We start from the raw sequence: 16,261 nt of genomic DNA, 5'->3' as shown, positions 1-16,261 counted from the left end.
CCAAATCAGATGTTCTGAGAATGAGTTGTAAATTTTTTACAACTTTAAATTGCATCTGAATCAATAGCAATGAATGTAGTAGGTTAAGAAAATTGATTTGGTCTTCCAAAGCAATGTTTTCTGTGCAGTGCTGTCTCAGCACTTGCAGTCCTCCCCAGTGGCATCCAGTGCAATTGGAGTAGAGCTCCTTTCATTGTATGCCATGCCTGTTAGCTGGGCAGCTGTGGAATTGAAGGGAGAAGAAATAATGCATCTGAGATTACACAGAAATTCCAGTATAGCTGGCAGTATCCCTGCAAATGAATAAGAAATAACAAATCCTACTGAATTGTGGGGCAGGAAAAAGACATATTTAAGCTTTTCCAGGAGGCATGAGCTGGACACCCTGACCAAAGTACACAGTCGTTTGATTGGTACAAGCTGATCATGGGAATCCAGGCACAAATGTAGAAAATGAGGAAGAGCGAGATCTAGTTAATAAGTAATTCCTGGCCATAATGCAAGTTTGAACAAACAATACAGTCTCCCAACGGTAAGGACAGTATCTCAGCTTACACACTCGCCAGCACAAGTATATTATTCCTTCCTCTCACCAAGAAGAAAATGAAAAACAAGACAAGTTCTCCTCCACGAGAAGGAGAGGCGCGTCCTTCCAGATGTCCGGATAACAGTGCATTCAAACAACAGAAGCTACCAGCTTGGAAGCCCCAGCTTACCATTGCGACTGTGCTCTCCAGCTTCTTTCTCACAGGTGCATTCTGCCTTTCTGTGGGAGTCTGCCTCATACTGTCCACAAACAGCGTCAGAGAAATCCAGGTTTGTTTGGGGGTGGTGTTCTTAGATATTCTATGGAGAACAAACTGGGCTACATTTGGAGGGAAAAGGCTTTGAATTTTTGGTTCTGCATAAAGATGATAGCAATGGCTTCATGCCTTGGATATGTGTCCAGCAGCCAGTATTCCTGTGAAAATCCTCAGAGATAGTTGGTCACCGATAAAAGCCGAGCACTGGGTGGTTAACTGGGTGGTAATATCTGAAATATGGGTGGTAGTTACTGCCACCGGCTGGTAATATCTGAAATGTTGTCATTATTTCCTGGATTTTTGAAGGGAAGTAAACTAATCCCTTTGATAGTGTTTGGTACTAGAAGAACATCGATGTTTGCTGGGGCAAAATCTTAAAATGCAGGGAGCCCTGATGTTTAAATGCCTCCTGGAGGCAAGGTTGGTTAGACCTGTGGCGGTGTTAATAGACTCCTGGTTGGAGCCAACACTCAGCACTACATCCAGGCTGTTCAAGAGGGGTGGACCATAATGCATGTGGGGATTTGTCAAGCATTACTTGGTCAGCCAGACCAAGGTGCAGAAGTGTTCTTCACTCAGCCCTCCTTTGCCAAGGAACACTTGTGGAGGTTCTGCAACAGTCATCAAAAGGCTCTAAAACAGCTTTAAACTAGGGATAAAAATTGTGAATGTTCATTGAGGCCAAGTCCTGATTCTCTGCCTCTGTTGAATTTTAACTATTTTTGACAGTCCAGTGTCACTTAAAAGAGAACTGCTCTCAGAAGTCTTGGAGCTAAAACACTAACCTTTTCCTCTGTGCATGTCCTTTATTACAATATCTCTGCTTGGTCACTTCTCTGACAGATTGATTATTCAGATAAATGCTCAGATTGTTCAAAACTCCGTGAAAATTCCTCTAACTGGAATAAGGAATGCCACTGTTCTGTTAATTTCATGCTAAAGGAAGATATATTGGTAAGTGGACGTGAGAAACCAGCTCAAGTTGCTTAGCACCTCCTGTTTTTTATATCCCTGTATGATAAAATACACTAATTCTGCTCTGTAGAGCTCCTGACTAAATTTTCTTTGTACTTTTTAAAAACATGAAATACTCAAGATTTTATACTTTTGCCTTTGCTATTCATTTTGGTACATGTTAAAAATAATCAAGATCAGGCTACCTCTGCCCTTGATTGGGAGATGTCCAAGGAGAAGATGGGGATGGAGGAAATGGTGTTTGATTGTGGAAGTGACTTCTCTCTGCATCTGTCTCTTTGAGTCAGTAGCAAACCCTTGCCCTTGGCCTGGGATTAGTTGTTACTGCACTGCTAAGCTCTCCAATAAGAAGGAAATCTGAAGCTCTGACCACTTGTCATAAGTAAACCCCTGTAGTCTTCTCTACAAGGGTTATGCTGTTAATTGCCAAGGTCCTTGAAATAATTCAAGTCTAGCAATGTCATTCTGCAGTTTCATTTGGGAAAAGTATCCTTCATTTCCTCTCCTAAACTACTGGGTTATGTTGCTGAGACTGTTAAAACGCTTCCTGTTCCACCAAAGAGATCTTACGCTTAGTACTGCATAAATGATCCCTTAAAATTACAGTGCAATTTAAATTATAAAGTCACTTTAGGGTTCTTCAGTATTGAAGAGGCTGTTAAAATACTCTAATTCTTCAGATTACAGTGATGTTTGAGATGAGAATTTTATTTAACTGAATAATGTTTTTTTATAGTTTAATAATCCTCTTTCTTGCTTGTATTTGCCTGCCTAGCATTCTCCTTTTAATTACAGGACTAGACTTTCCAAAGGGTTCAAATAATTGATGAGAGGCAGCCTTATTTTTAAAAAAATCTGAAGGAGTTAAGAGCTAATGGGTAGTTTTTGAAGTTTTTCGTGCACCTTCTTCTATGGAAAATGAGTGTCTCCACAAAATTATTCATAGTCATTGCAGGTTCATGGCCAGCCATGCCATCTTGAGTAAAATAATAATGAGGCATTTTTATTTTAGGTTTCATTTGGTGTTTTAAAGTATGTTTAATTTTGTGCCAAAATACTAAAACTTTCAGTTGGGGTAAAGACTAGATTCTAGCCAGTGTCCGCTGAAGTAATTGCTTAGAGTGTAGTTGCCAACACTTAAATATGAATTGAGTACTCGCTTCCCCTCTCTTTTTTAGCAAGTAATAGGATTTCTCTTTGTCTACATGAGCTCACCTTATTGAAGGGATTTATCCTTGAATTCTAGGGTGATGTTTTTATGTACTATGGCCTGCAAAACTTCTATCAAAACCACCGTCGATATGTGATATCAAGAAGTGATGCACAATTGTTGGGTCGAAATGTAAACGTAAGTTTTCTTCTTTGTATTATGAGATCGTCAGTATTTCCATCAGGTGCATCTTTGACCATATGGAGAGCTAACTAGGCATAACTGTAAGTGTGTTAAGATGGCTCTAGGGAATAATGAGAAGGTACAGCTTTTCAGTGTTTGGTCTCTGCTTTTATGATTGTTAGGGCCATTCTGTCTAATAAGTTAATAAAAGAGGAAGATTGAGGTGATAAATAAAAGATGTCAGTCCAGTGTTGCAATTCTCAAACCTGCACCTTGTAGGAATGCTGATTAAAAGTACATTGTCTTTTTCAAATAAATTTACAGAAAGCTTTTCCTTCTAGTGTTTTCAGTCATCTTAGCCAGAAATGTTTTAAGCTGTGCTTTTATTATAGGGTTAGGGAATTAAGTTATTCTAAGTCTTTCATTTTGCCATCTGGCTTTGGAAGTGGACAAGAAGCAGGAAAAGGTTTATGGTGAAATAGGAGATCATGTAGCATTCTGAAGTATGCAACTTAGAGGTCTAAAGAGGAGGCTAGACAGCATCACCTGCAGCAGGCCTGCATAAGGAAATTGGAGAATGCAATCATTGCATTCAGTTTTTTTACTTATAAATCTAAAACCTGTTTTCTTTGGCTTAGAAGTAGCATTTCTTAATATACACACAGTCCACAGACTGTCCTCAGTACATATGATGATTGTGCCATAATAATCTGTTGTTTCTATAAAATGCTTCTTGTAACTCTCAAGACATGTTCCCCATACATCTGCTTCTCCAGGTGTCCAGTCAGCTTGTTTGTTTGCATCCAAGTGCAACCGCTTTTGGCTTTTGTGCCAATCAGATACACAGCTTATTAGAGTTATTTGAAAATGTTTCTGCATTTAAACCTGAAGATTTATAGTTTCTCATGAACTGGGATAGAGAGATGTAATAAATTTGAGATGGGCTTTTGTTTTTCATGCTGTGTCTTCATACATCAAGATTACCCCACACAGAACTGCAGTAATGTGGCTAACTGCATCTGCTGTTCTCCACCACTGAAGCAGTCCAGGTCAAAATTAAAAAGAAGGAAAAATGAGATGTTCTAAGGTAAGCCAAGGCTTCACTGGAACATTTTAAATTGTAGCTATGTTACAATAGCAGATCCCCAAATGAGTTTTTGTAGTCTGGAGTTTGCAAGTCCACAGCAGAATTTGGAGAAGACCTTAAGTTTACTTACCGTGATATGGAAGGTGAAGGAATGGGAGGAGAACATTAATACCAGCAAACCAAAACAAAATCCCCAGGTTCTGTGCCTGATTGTTCTGTGACCTTGAATGCAGATTCAGAAGAGCTACTGCGCGCCCTTCACCACCTACCGAAATGGGACGCCCATGGCTCCGTGCGGTGCTATTGCCAACAGCATGTTCAATGGTAAGTAGGTACCTTCCACACCTGCTTACTAATTTCCACTTGAAACTATTCCATTACCCAATCCAGCTGAGTCCTGATATTGCAAGATCTCTGTCATTCTTCCACAAAGGTTTTCTTTGGTGGTGGTGCTACTGTGGTGAATATGGGGCTCCTGCTTCCTACTGTTTAGTAACTTGCCCCTCATTTTAAAACTGAGGAAGATCTTTCATTTACTAAGGCCCTCTTCAACGTGAATATACAACAGGACTGAGGAATTGAGTCCCTGGTGAAATAAGGAATGATGATACAACAAATTTAGTGTACTTCCTTGCTAAAAAACACATTCTTGTACAGTGATGGGAGAGCCCAGATTCTGCCTTTCCACAGTGGTGTGGTTAGAAGGAGGTGACCTGTTCTTCACATTGGTTTGGACCTTTGGATCTATGTGATTGCATTTTGTTCTTTGAATGCTGGAAACATACATAGTCTTACTCAATTTGATCCCAGGTTTGATCTTGTTTATAGTAAACTAGTAGGCATAATCATAGAATCCAATCATAGAATCGTTTAGGTTGGATCATCAAGTCCAACCATTAACCTAGCACTGCCAAGTCCACCACCAAACCATGTCCCTAAGCACCATATCTACACGTCTTCTAAATACCTCCAGGGATGGTGATTCCACCACTTCCCTGGGCAGCCTGTTCCAACGCTTGACAACCCTTTCGGTGAGGAAATTTTTCCTAATATCCAATATAAACCTCCCCTGGTGCAACTTGAGGTTGTTTCCTCTTGTCCTATCACTTGTTACTTGGGAGAAGAGACAGACGCCCACCTCGCTACAACCTCCTTTCAGGTAGTTGTAGAGAGCGATGAGGTCTCCCCTGAGCCTCCTCTTCTCCAGGCTAAACAGTCCCAGTTCCCTCAGCCGCTCCTCATAAGACTTGTTCTCCAGACCCCTCACCGGCCTTGTTGCCCTTCTCTGGACACGCTCCAGCACCTCAATGTCCTTCTTGTAGTGAGGGGCCCAAAACTGAACACAGTATTCGAGGTGCGGCCTCACCAGTGCCGAGTACAGGGGCACGATCACTTCCCTACTCCTGCTGGCCACACGATTTCTGATACAGGCCAGGATGCTATTGGCTGCCTTGGCCGCCTGGGCACACTGCCAGCTCATGTTCAGCCGGCTGTCGACCAGCACCCCCAGGTCCTTTTCCTCCAGGCAGCTTTCCAGCCACTCTTCCCCAAGCCTGTAGCGCTGCATGGGGTTGTTGTGGCCGAAGTGCAGGACCTGGCACTTGGCCTTGTTGAACCTCATACAGTTGGCCTCAGCCCATCGATCCAGCCTGTCCAGGTCCCTCTGCAGAGCCTTCCTACCCTCGAGCAGATCAACACTCCTGCACAACTTGGTGTTGTCTGCAAACTTACTGAGGGTGCACTCGATCCCCTTGTCCAGATCATTGATGAAGATAGTAAACAGAACTGGCCCCAAAACTGAGTCCTGGGGAACACCACTTGTGACCAGCCACCAACTGGATTGAACTCCATTCACCACAACTCTTTTGGGCCCAGCCGTCCAGCCAGTTTTTTATCCAGCGAGGAGTACGCCCGTCCAAGCCATGAGCAGCCTGTTTCTCCAGGAGAATGCTGTGGGAAGCAGTGTCAAAGGCTTTACTGAAGTCCAGGTAGACCACATCCACAGCCTTTCCCTCATCCACTAAGCGGGTCACCTTGTCTTAGAAGGAGATCAGGTTAGTCGAGCAGGACCTGCCTTTCATAAACCCATGCTGACTGGGCCTGATCACCTGGTTGTCCTGTACATGCCACGTGATGGCACTCAGGATGATCTGCTCCATAACCTTCCCCGGCGTCGAGGTCAGACTGACAGGCCTGTAGTTCCCCAGATCCTCCTTCCAGCCCTTGTAGATGGGCGTCACATGTACTCATGTACTCATCTGCCTACATTTAGGCTGCAACCTAGAGGGCTCCTGGCCATGAATACTGGCAGATTTCAGAATGGATTTCTTTGGGAGGAAAGGAGACAAAAAACTTTCTACAGACTTTTCTCCCCTACCCCATCCTTTTTGTCTGCCCTCCCCCTTTTTTTTTTTACCTGTTCCATGCAGCAGTTTTGGCAATGCAGCAGCTGTTTTCTAAGCAGCTGAGCCGTCCACACTAGAGGACTTGTGAAGGGCCGCTGCATTCAGTAACTTCTAGATCCATTTGATTTTCATCTGCCTGTGTGCCCACCTGCTCCCCTGGAAGCCTGATTTACTGGACTGGGCTCAGACCTAGGCCAGCAGAGCTACCTGCATGCAGCCCACACTGTTCTGGAGCCCTGGCTGCAGGACAGAGTGCTCCTGCAGAGAACTAGAGACAGTAAGATTTTAAAATGCTGAGGGTAAACCTCCCAGTGTCTGCCTTTGTCCTTAGTGCACAGTATGATGAAATATCCCAGCTGCTGGTGATGTGGGGGAAGGGGGTGATGTCTGAATCCCCCCTCTGGTAGCTTATTTATGCCCCGCTGCTGTGAAAGAGGGTGCTTCCCATTCACTTTTGACGGTTTATCTGGTTGTCTAATTGCTCTCTAATCTTGTTTTGTAAAATGAGGAAGGTGGCCAAGTTCCTGCCATAGGAAAGGTTTTTAACCCAAGCTAGCAGGTAAGGGAGCAGTCAGACAAGCAGTTAAGCAGGCAGAGCTCAGAGAATTGCAAGTCTTGTTAATAAACCAGTGACAAACAGCTGGGGACGTAGTGGGGCACAGAATGATCGCTTACTCAGAAGAGTGCATCTGAGCCTTAAGGAGCTGTGTGAACACAGGTTTTGTAGCAGGATAAAAAAAAGTATGTTTTCATTGCTGCTCATGCAGTTGAGTTGTGTTTCTCGTGTTTCCTAAAAAGCAGCTCCTCCCCATCTGTATCACCTAACTATCCCTGCCCGTCATCTCATTGGCTGCCTAGGTGTTTACATAAATGTTAATGAGACCTAAAATGTTTTTGCCTTATGTTAAACTAATCTGAGGAGGAAAATACAATGGATAAAAACAAATGCTTTTTGCCCAGCGAAACAGCATGGCACGGTTAAGCACAATTTTAACTAAACAGTTTTTGATTTAAGGAAGTGTTTACGTCCAAGTTGGTAGACAAGGCCTAATTAGCATAAAACTAAAGCAAAATTTTCTCCAAAGAATCATGGATTCCCTTGATAGTCCTTTCATCTCCCGTTCCCTGAAAACACGTTATATGTAACAAAGCAATTTGTTCAGAACAACCGTCAAAGAAAATCTAGGGAAAGCTAACTAGGAGAGTAACTTCTGTAACTATCTAGAGAGCTCCAAAAGTGATTTGCAAAGAAGTTAGTTACGGAGGAGTTGATGGACACAAGATACTTGCAGATATTTCTGCACAGGGATTCAATAGGATTATTGTTAGGAGCATGTTCAGTCTTTAAAACTTCCCAAGGTCTAAGGCTCTGGAAGCTTAATTATTCTTGTGGAGTATACAGTGCTCTGTACACAGTCATGATGAAACCTTTCCCAGGATTTTTTTTTGTTTTCTGTTCATTTGAAAGGTGCTTCAATGTGTCAAGTTTTGTTAGTCATGCTGGCCGCTAGAATGACTGTCTTTTACTCATATGTATTGCTTCTTGTGTTCCGTGCAGATACTATTGATCTGTTTTACAATCTTAAATCATCTGTTATTCAAGTACCACTGCTGAAGACTGGAAACAGCTGGTGGACAGATAAGAACGTGAAATTTCGCAATCCAAAATCATACAATCTCTCTTCTGCATTTGCAGGTAAGAATGGTTCCACCGGTATTCCTGATTTTTCAATGGCTTCCCTCCCTCCCTATGTGTGGAGGTCTCCCATTCTGAGATGGGAATTGCCTTTGGGAGAAATACCTCCCAAAGGAGGTACGAGAAGCAGCTTTAAGGGTGACTGAGAGCAGAGGCCAGATTTAGCCAAAATACTACTTTCTTTTTTCCACTAGCCATAGAAATTGGGAGAAAGTTTTGGAAGACTGAAGTTAGCCTGCATCCACGCCCTTCTGTATAGTTTATTGTAACACTTAGTCTGTACAGAGAAGGCAAGGATACAGTCATTTTCTTTTTTTCTACTGAAAACACCTATGAAGGAGAACTGCATTGTCACATCTTTCCCTCTTCATGCCTGTGCAGATCCTTAGGCAGTTGTGAGCCAAGTGAAACTGCCATCTTCACTAGTTCTTTCAAACAGCTGTTTGCTAAGACTGTTTCCTTGTTATGGTTAATCTATGTTGAAGTGGGACTAAAAGTTCCCTATTCTGGATCAAGGCAGTGCTGTGCTGGATGCAATATGCAGGAGTTAATTATCTAAGTAGTTTTCATATGGCAGATTCTAAATATCGTAGGCCATGCTGTTAGACTGCAAAAAGGTACCTACAGGAATAAATTAATGTATAAAAATGAAGGCAAGCTCCTCATTATAGAGAGTACGTTGCTTGCTGAAGAGGCAAGAATCCAGAATAAACAGTATTTTCATTCGTGCAAGTCACTTTGGTTTTTCCTGTGCTTGATGTTTCTAATGTGTAGCAACCCCTGGGTACTGTTAAACTCTATTCATTCATGTTTGAGGTGAATGGAGACGCTTGGGTGAAAAGTGTTACCTATAGCATATATAATTTTTCAATACTGGACAGAGTCTTGGTGTCTCTTTCATATCTCCTATTCTGTGTTGGTTGTGAGTAGGCCCAAAAGTTAGTAACCAGCCACTGTTTTTACTGACAGTATGTCTTTCCTGGTTTCTTTCTTTTTCACCAGGGACAGCAAGACCTCCTTACTGGCAGAAACCAGTATATTTATTAGATGAGGAAGATGAAAGGAACAACGGTTATATAAACGACGACTTCATTATCTGGATGCGAGTGTCAGCCTTTGCTACATTCAGAAATCTTTACCGTCGTGTCAGCCGGATAAGGCAGTTTGCGGATGGTCTCCCAGCAGGGAATTACACTTTTCATATTTCCTATAGTATCCTTTCATATTACCCAAGACACTCCTTAACTATTAGATAGTTACGACAAGATGGAAGTGGATGGGATTTGTATAGTGAAATGGCAAAGAAACCAAGCAAAACACCCCAAACTAAATCACCATGAAAAGACCTAGTTTTGAGGGTGATGAGACACTACAAGTGGATTTTCTTTAGCCTGTGCAGATGGAGTTAAGACGTGTTACTCAAATGGCAGCACATGACTTTGGATTTGATTTCTGAGGGGGCTACTTTTTGCTGGAGTCAGCACACACGAAGAGTAAAACTGAAGAGTGGGAACCTGAAAAGGTGGTTGAAGATGTTTTTTCAGCCAAAGTATTTAATAGTGGCCTAATCAGGTGTGTAGACACCCTTAGTGGGGTGCAAAAAGTGCCAGAGGTATCCCTGCCGTTGAGAGTTGTGCAGGGTGCCTGTGTCAGCAGAGCCCTCTGGCGGATTTGGGCCATGTGCTGGCAGGAACTTTTGTGCTGGTGAAAATGCACTCTCACGCTGAACAGCGTGAACTTTGCTGACTAGCTCCTCCTTGTCAGCAGGAGTTATGTCAAGATGACTATAAATTTCTCTTCTCTCTCAGCAGATAGAGCTATGATTTTAAATGTTGTAGCACAGTTCCATTCTGAAAGCGTCCACGTGAAGAGGTGAAAGGTAAAATCATACAACTTTCTGGGCAGACAACATACTAGGTAGAGGTGAGCACTTCCCCTCAGTGAGAATATGTGGAGTATCATCATGATAAGCTGCCCAAAAGGCTCATTTTTAACTGAGTTTTCATAGCAAATTAACGCAGTAGCAGTTACATAAATTATGAATCTGAAAGTTGTAATGTAAGAAAAAAAAAGCAGTTCCATGTTCACACAGAGACTGTATCTAAAATAACTGGATTTCTTACCACCGGCTGCTATGGGGTTTTTGAACCCAGAATAGCAGAGACATCACAGATCAAGAATTTTTGCAGCAAATGCAGATCTCCAGACCCTTTATGCCTTTGAAAGGATTTTGAGCATTTACCACTACTTTTTCTCTTCCTGGAAATAATGTAAACTTTGTTAGTGAAACCTTAACATCCTTCTATCAGATTTCCCTGTTACCAAATTCAAGGGGAGGAAGTACGTGATTCTTTCAACCGTGGTGTGGAGCGGAGGAAGTAACCCATTCCTGGGAATTGCCTACGTGGTTTCTGGCACAGCAGCAACCCTGACAGGTTTTGTCATAACCGCCATCCACTTAAAGCTCAGAAAAAAGAAAGCATACTTTCAGAAGTAATAAGGTTCCCTGGCTTTCTGAACAAAGGCAAAGGTGTGCTGTGAATGAAGAACGTGCAGCACAGACCTTTCATTCTTTCCCCTGAGCTCTGGATCTGTTTCAGTAACAGGTTTGATGAACGTAAGCAAATTGAGGGGCAGTGCTATTCCATCATCCAAAACCAAACTTACCTGAGGCTGCATTCTTATTAATGTATGTGTGTTCCTAAAATTGTTTCCTAGGAATCTTGTAGTGAGATAAGCTTCAAAGAACAGATAGCGTAGTGGGTTAGAATTGCAATGGCAAAGAAATTATAGGGTACTGATGTCTGGCCAGAAGTAAGGGTCCATATTCATTTCTTACTCAGACCTTAATTCAGCCAATATTTCTCTTGACTTAAATAGAGCTTTGGATGAGTAAAAAGTGAGGTCTTGATCCAACAAAAAGCTTGAGCAGGTAGAACTTGGTGCTAAAATCTGTTTGTGGGCCACGTGCATGGGCTGAATGGCTTGGCTTAGGTTTTATATACCTTTTTCAGCTATCCTGAAAAAGCAAGCAGTTTAGCAGAGCATATTCATCACAGATTGATACTCGATTTATGACTGAACGCAGGGCATTTTTTTAGGAGTTTGGAGTTTGTTTAAACCCAGTTTACTGGGTCTAGGTACTGAGGCTAACCTGCTAACCTGCGAAGCTAGAGGGCATCAAAACACTAATTTACATTTTTTAAATTATGATTTAATAGAAAGCTTAAATTAAAAACTCCTTTAACGCTAAACATTTTAGCAGAAACATCTACCTAATATAACTATTAGGCCACAATTGCACTCCTACTTACCCCACCCTTCCACACAAAAGTTCAGACTCTTACGTGACGTGAAGTGTCTCTTCCCCTTTCAAGCCCTCATTTCTGTGGTGTGGTGATTTATTGTCAATAGAAAACAAAGCACCAGAAAAACCATCAACTTAATTTTCAGAAAGTAAACACTGCAGCTCATGAATAGGCTTATCAATTTTCATGTTTCATGTTCAAAATTTTACACATTTAGAAGTTATTTCCAGTCCCTCACAAAAGGTAGGAACAGCACTGAAGAATTTAGGTCAAGTATACCATGGTACATCCGAATTTTTTTTAAAAAACTTTCTATTGCAAAAGTGCAAATGGAATAAAACACTTTAAAGTAATTCCTTTGCTAAGTATTCTGTGTGCCTTACCTTCCCCTCCCCTAAAAAAACCTCCACACTAAAACCAGAAAGAAATCACAGACTAGAGCAAGAGAAGGGAATGTGGCACAGGGAGGCTGTGTGCCACTGTCAAGGGCACCCACATCTGTTTTTAAAAGTGTCTCAGGCACTTAGGAGCTTGTGACCTTTGACAGATGGCCTCTGGTGAATCTGTTTGCAGCCAGAGAAGGTACTGTTTCCTTTAATCTCTGCTTCACAATTGTGCCATGAGCAGCAGGAGGGGTGCTGCTGAAGTTCACAGCCCTGCCTGTTAGTACAATCTGGCTCCGTCGATGGTTTATGCTGACCTGCTGGGCTAAGGTGGATGCCCCCGTCTGCTTTTCCTGGTTGGGGCCAGTCGCCTCCATCAGAAAGCTGTAGAAACGGGGTTCCACTATTTCAGACCCTTGCATCTAAATCTGTCAGGAGCTGTGGAGAACCCTACCCCTCCCTGGACTGGACAAGACAGAGCATGAAGCAGTACATTTAGCAATGCTTAAGCTCATTAGTCTAAATCACTTTTAACAATGAGATGTGCTCCTAAACCTTTTAAGTCCTTTTGAAAATGTAATCCCATGCAGGCCTCTGGAAAGCCCTAATGGGAGTTGCTGCCAAAGCTGAACTTAGGATTTCTGGCTCCAAACAGACCTCAGGAGCCTCTTTCCTTTTCCCTTTTCCTTTTTTTTTTTTTTTTAAATCCTCTGAGAAACAGACTTTCAGGAAATGATATGTCATCCGGGTGGTTAAGTCACGGTGCGATTGTCACTGATTTTATTTCTTCATGAAGTATCTGGTAAAAATGTTAGTAAAAGGAGACTGAATAATGAGGTATGTATTTCAGTGAGTCAGTGTCTACCAGAAAAAAAAAACTTACTTAGAAAACACAGTCTAGCAAGTAGTGCTTACAGTTTGTCCATTATCTCCCAGAGGTTTGTGCAAGAACCTCTTCTCTTGAAATGTACGTGGTCTTCAAACCCCTCCACAGGGAAAACCTGTCTTCAAACAAATCTTCCTCTCTCTATTATCCCAGAAGTTGTCTAAGTCTTTGTTTATAAACCCAAAACCTCTTTTTCATCTTACCACAGCTTTAAACACATCTTACATCGTGCTTGTACCCTCTGAACAGTGTCCTTGGGAGCTGCTGCTTGAGCTCCGGCAGTTACTGTTGTTAACTCTGAGCAGCTCTGCAGTGTCTGTCTTGTCATTTGGGATTGTGCTGCCCGGATGAGAGCAACGGGAATGGCAGTTTTGATTAACTACTCCCAGCAGATGGAATCTGCCTTGCTCAGAAGGGTGGAAAATAAGTTTTAGCAACATCCTTACACTGCCTTTTGTGCCAGCGCTACAGCTACGCTGTTGGTCTGCCCCTTGTGCCAGAGCTTGCGTGAATGTGCCTTTTCAAGAAAATTTTGTAGATGGGTTCCTCAGTGCCCACATTGGGGAATACTCCTCTACCTGTACGAAATGTTTATTAGAATTGTTTTATGCTGCTGCTGCCTTATTCCCTCTTGTGCAGGGGCTGAAACAGAAGTGAGAGCCCTGGCTGAAGGACTGGCCTAACATAAAAGACAGTAAAAGCCTTCATTAACTGCTCCTCCTTGTGGCATGTCTCAGGGGATTGTCCCCTTTTGTCAGCTGCTGATATCAGCAGGAAGCATGATTCCAGACAAAAATCCAGTGTGATTTTGAATTAATTTATTCTGGCTATTAGGAGATCATTAAGTCAAATTGGTCAGGGAAAGCATACTGAGATTTGGGGAGCAGAGGTATGAAGGAACCAGAGATGTTGCATTTTTACTGAGGTACAAATTGCTTTTAAAATACCTGGAGTGTCATGACCAATACTGTGTCTTTGGCACAGCACTGCTTTTGCCTTGCACATTCAATTTTATGATAATTAAGATTATGTGTCTTGAGTAAAGAAAAAAAAAAAGCCTTGGTAAAACTTTTCAAAATTGAATTTTAATTAGCTTATCTGTCAAGCATACTTCCACCAATAGTAAGTGGGCCTTTTTCTATGAGAGATTAGCTTATGTAGACTTCTCAATTCAGTACAAAGATGTCCAGGTTTAAGATTGCTGAATGAAATTAAGAGCTGTACCTGGAAAGTGTAAGTCAACAGCACCACTGTGAGTGCTACATCACTAAGCCATAAAAGACTTATTGCCATTATTTGTAATATTTTGGCATATCAAAATTATTAAATTGTTTGAACCCCTTTCCTACAGATGCCAGCACTTCAGAAAATAGCGTAATACTAAAAAAAATGTTTTGCTTTCAAAGGAAAACGCTGGTTCCTTTGTTACTGCTACTTAAAGTCTTATCTTGCGTCATTGCCATATATTCAGTCCCTTTGAGCTGATGGAACTTTGCCTATTTCCTTCACTCTCAAAAAAAGAAAGATGCATGTCAGAAATGGGGTTTAAGTTTGGTGGACCGAAATTAATGATATCATAGATGCTTAAAGTACTAGAAAGTGTGGGTTTTTTTCTTTTCTTTTCCCCATCTGTTTTCCAGAACAGATAACTAAAGGAGGACATTATTTATTGCAATTTTTTTCTTTTGGGGAGTGAATATTTAATAAATGGAAAACTGGACAAAGGATTCCTGTTAGTAGATGTAATCTAAATTTATATGGTAAATATGGACTAAAACATGTGCAGTAAATGGGATATAAGTTTCTGGGGTTTGTTTTTTTTAATACATGTTTTCATTTGTAGTTTTGAAGATGACAGTTACACATGGAAGCATTTTATCTTCTGGCGTTCTGTAGTTCAGTTTTAACAGTGGCAAAAATAGCTGGAGGTGAAAATATCCCATTATTATGAAAAACTTATATGCAATTTAAATCTTATTTCTAAATTACAGGGAGGTATGAGAGAGAGCTGTATTTTAATGTCAAAAACTGTTGTACTACTTTTGGTTGCCAGCTCCCTTTAGGGTTGAATTTCATTAATGGGTTCTATATCTATATATAGAGACATAAAAGTGAAGCAGGAGCTACAGGATATTTCAGTAGCACTTCAGTTACAGAATTTTTCCAAGTCTTTTTCAGGCTTTATAGTTTCATGCAGATACGTCCAGTATCCGTCTGCCTTGGTTGGTTTTTCTGTGTTCTAAACATAGACTTGCTTAACTCATCTCATCTAAAAATGAAGGGATGAGTCCTTCATGTGAAACTGATTAGCATGATCACAGACCTATAGAATCTGGAAAAATTAGTTACATGCTGCATCTATTTTATATAAACAGCTGTGTTGCATGGAGATTATTAATAATAGTGTTTGGATGGGGTGCCATGTATTTTAATGATGCATTACAGAGTAAAAGCTTTCTCTCCTTCCTCTGAGAAACCAAACTAATACCAGAGTAAAGTCAAAGACAGCAGTTCAGGGAAGGGAGGGCTTGGAAAGTTTTGATAATGTAAAGAGAGACTGCATACCAATGTGGATTTAAGTTTAGATCTAAAATAGGAGAAAGCGGTTGCTTGTCACATGATAAGAAGATGCTGTCTTTCTCAGTTGGGAGCAGTATGGTGTGAGAGACAGAGCTGATTTGAGAAAAAACTAATCTCACAAGGAGGGAGAATGGTGGAAGGGGCAAAGTACTTTTTCTGCTCTTGGATATGGAGGCAAGGAAATTTGGCTGAGCTGCTTAAGATGATAGTGTATCCTGACAGGTGATCTGGAAAGCCCGTATGATTTTTGGGGAGCAGCCAAGTTAAGTAAAAAAATTTCTCGGTTTTCAATGGAAAGTACACACTCTCTGAACTATGGTGCGTAGTTTTTGAGCTAAGGTGTTTTGACTCGGTTGTCTCTAATCGCATTATTCCTTACAATTCCAAGAATATTTTTGTTATGAGCTGGGTGTGCCTTGGGCAGCTGCCTTTGCTTTGGTGGCCTCTTGTTTGCAAGAGAGGGATTGTTGAGCAGTTTTTGTTTGCTCTGTGTCCTGCTTTCTCCCCAGGCTATGGGAAGCCAGGCAAAGGAGGAGTGGGGCTTATTTGGCTTTTGCTTACATTCATGAGCACATGACAAAAGTTGTCTCCCTTTCCCCATATAGCCAACTAGGAGAGGAAAAGGACAATAGGGCTGATTCTGGTCCAGTGCAAGTAGAGGCAATATGTAAATGATATCAAATGGTAATTGCCATAAGTAAAGAAATCAAAGTAGCTCATACCCTGGAAAGCTTATATTTCGGACAGCTCTAATAAAAATATCTGTGTATCTACTGAGTCTGTACTGTGTACTCTGTTGACAAAC

The 16,261-nt window shown here is 41.5% G+C and overlaps 1 protein-coding gene across 2 annotated transcripts; it reads left to right on the top strand.

The window, feature by feature from the left end:
- Positions 1 to 294: 294 nt before the first annotated feature.
- LOC143165896 (cell cycle control protein 50C-like) lies at positions 295 to 16,229 on the top strand. Of its 2 annotated transcripts, none has more exons than XM_076349732.1 (7): positions 295 to 816; positions 1,647 to 1,757; positions 3,025 to 3,126; positions 4,432 to 4,522; positions 8,162 to 8,299; positions 9,302 to 9,511; positions 10,609 to 16,229. In XM_076349732.1, exons 1-7 carry the CDS (start codon positions 604 to 606, stop codon positions 10,794 to 10,796), a joined length of 1,053 nt encoding a protein of 350 aa, XP_076205847.1. In that variant the 5' UTR covers positions 295 to 603; the 3' UTR covers positions 10,797 to 16,229. The 2 variants fall into 2 exon arrangements, with proteins under 2 accessions (XP_076205847.1, XP_076205855.1); XM_076349740.1 differs by having other exon boundaries at positions 692 to 751.
- The last annotated feature ends 32 nt before the right edge of the window (positions 16,230 to 16,261 follow it).

The sequence above is a fragment of the Aptenodytes patagonicus genome, chromosome 1 (assembly GCF_965638725.1).
Source record: "Aptenodytes patagonicus chromosome 1, bAptPat1.pri.cur, whole genome shotgun sequence".
Lineage (NCBI taxonomy): Eukaryota > Metazoa > Chordata > Aves > Sphenisciformes > Spheniscidae > Aptenodytes > Aptenodytes patagonicus.
Note: the sequence above shows the minus strand (reverse complement) of the source record. Positions and strands in the feature narration are given on the sequence as shown.

Excerpts from the sequence above, each read along its gene's own strand:
- LOC143165896 (XM_076349732.1), top strand. The coding sequence starts at position 604 with ATGAAAAACAAGACAAGTTCTCCTCCACGAGAAGGAGAGGCGCGTCCT. Across the intron at positions 1,758-3,024 it reads TGCTAAAGGAAGATATATTG|GGTGATGTTTTTATGTACTA; the intron begins GTAAGTGGACGT and ends CTTGAATTCTAG. Across the intron at positions 9,512-10,608 it reads CACTTTTCATATTTCCTATA|ATTTCCCTGTTACCAAATTC; the intron begins GTATCCTTTCAT and ends TCCTTCTATCAG.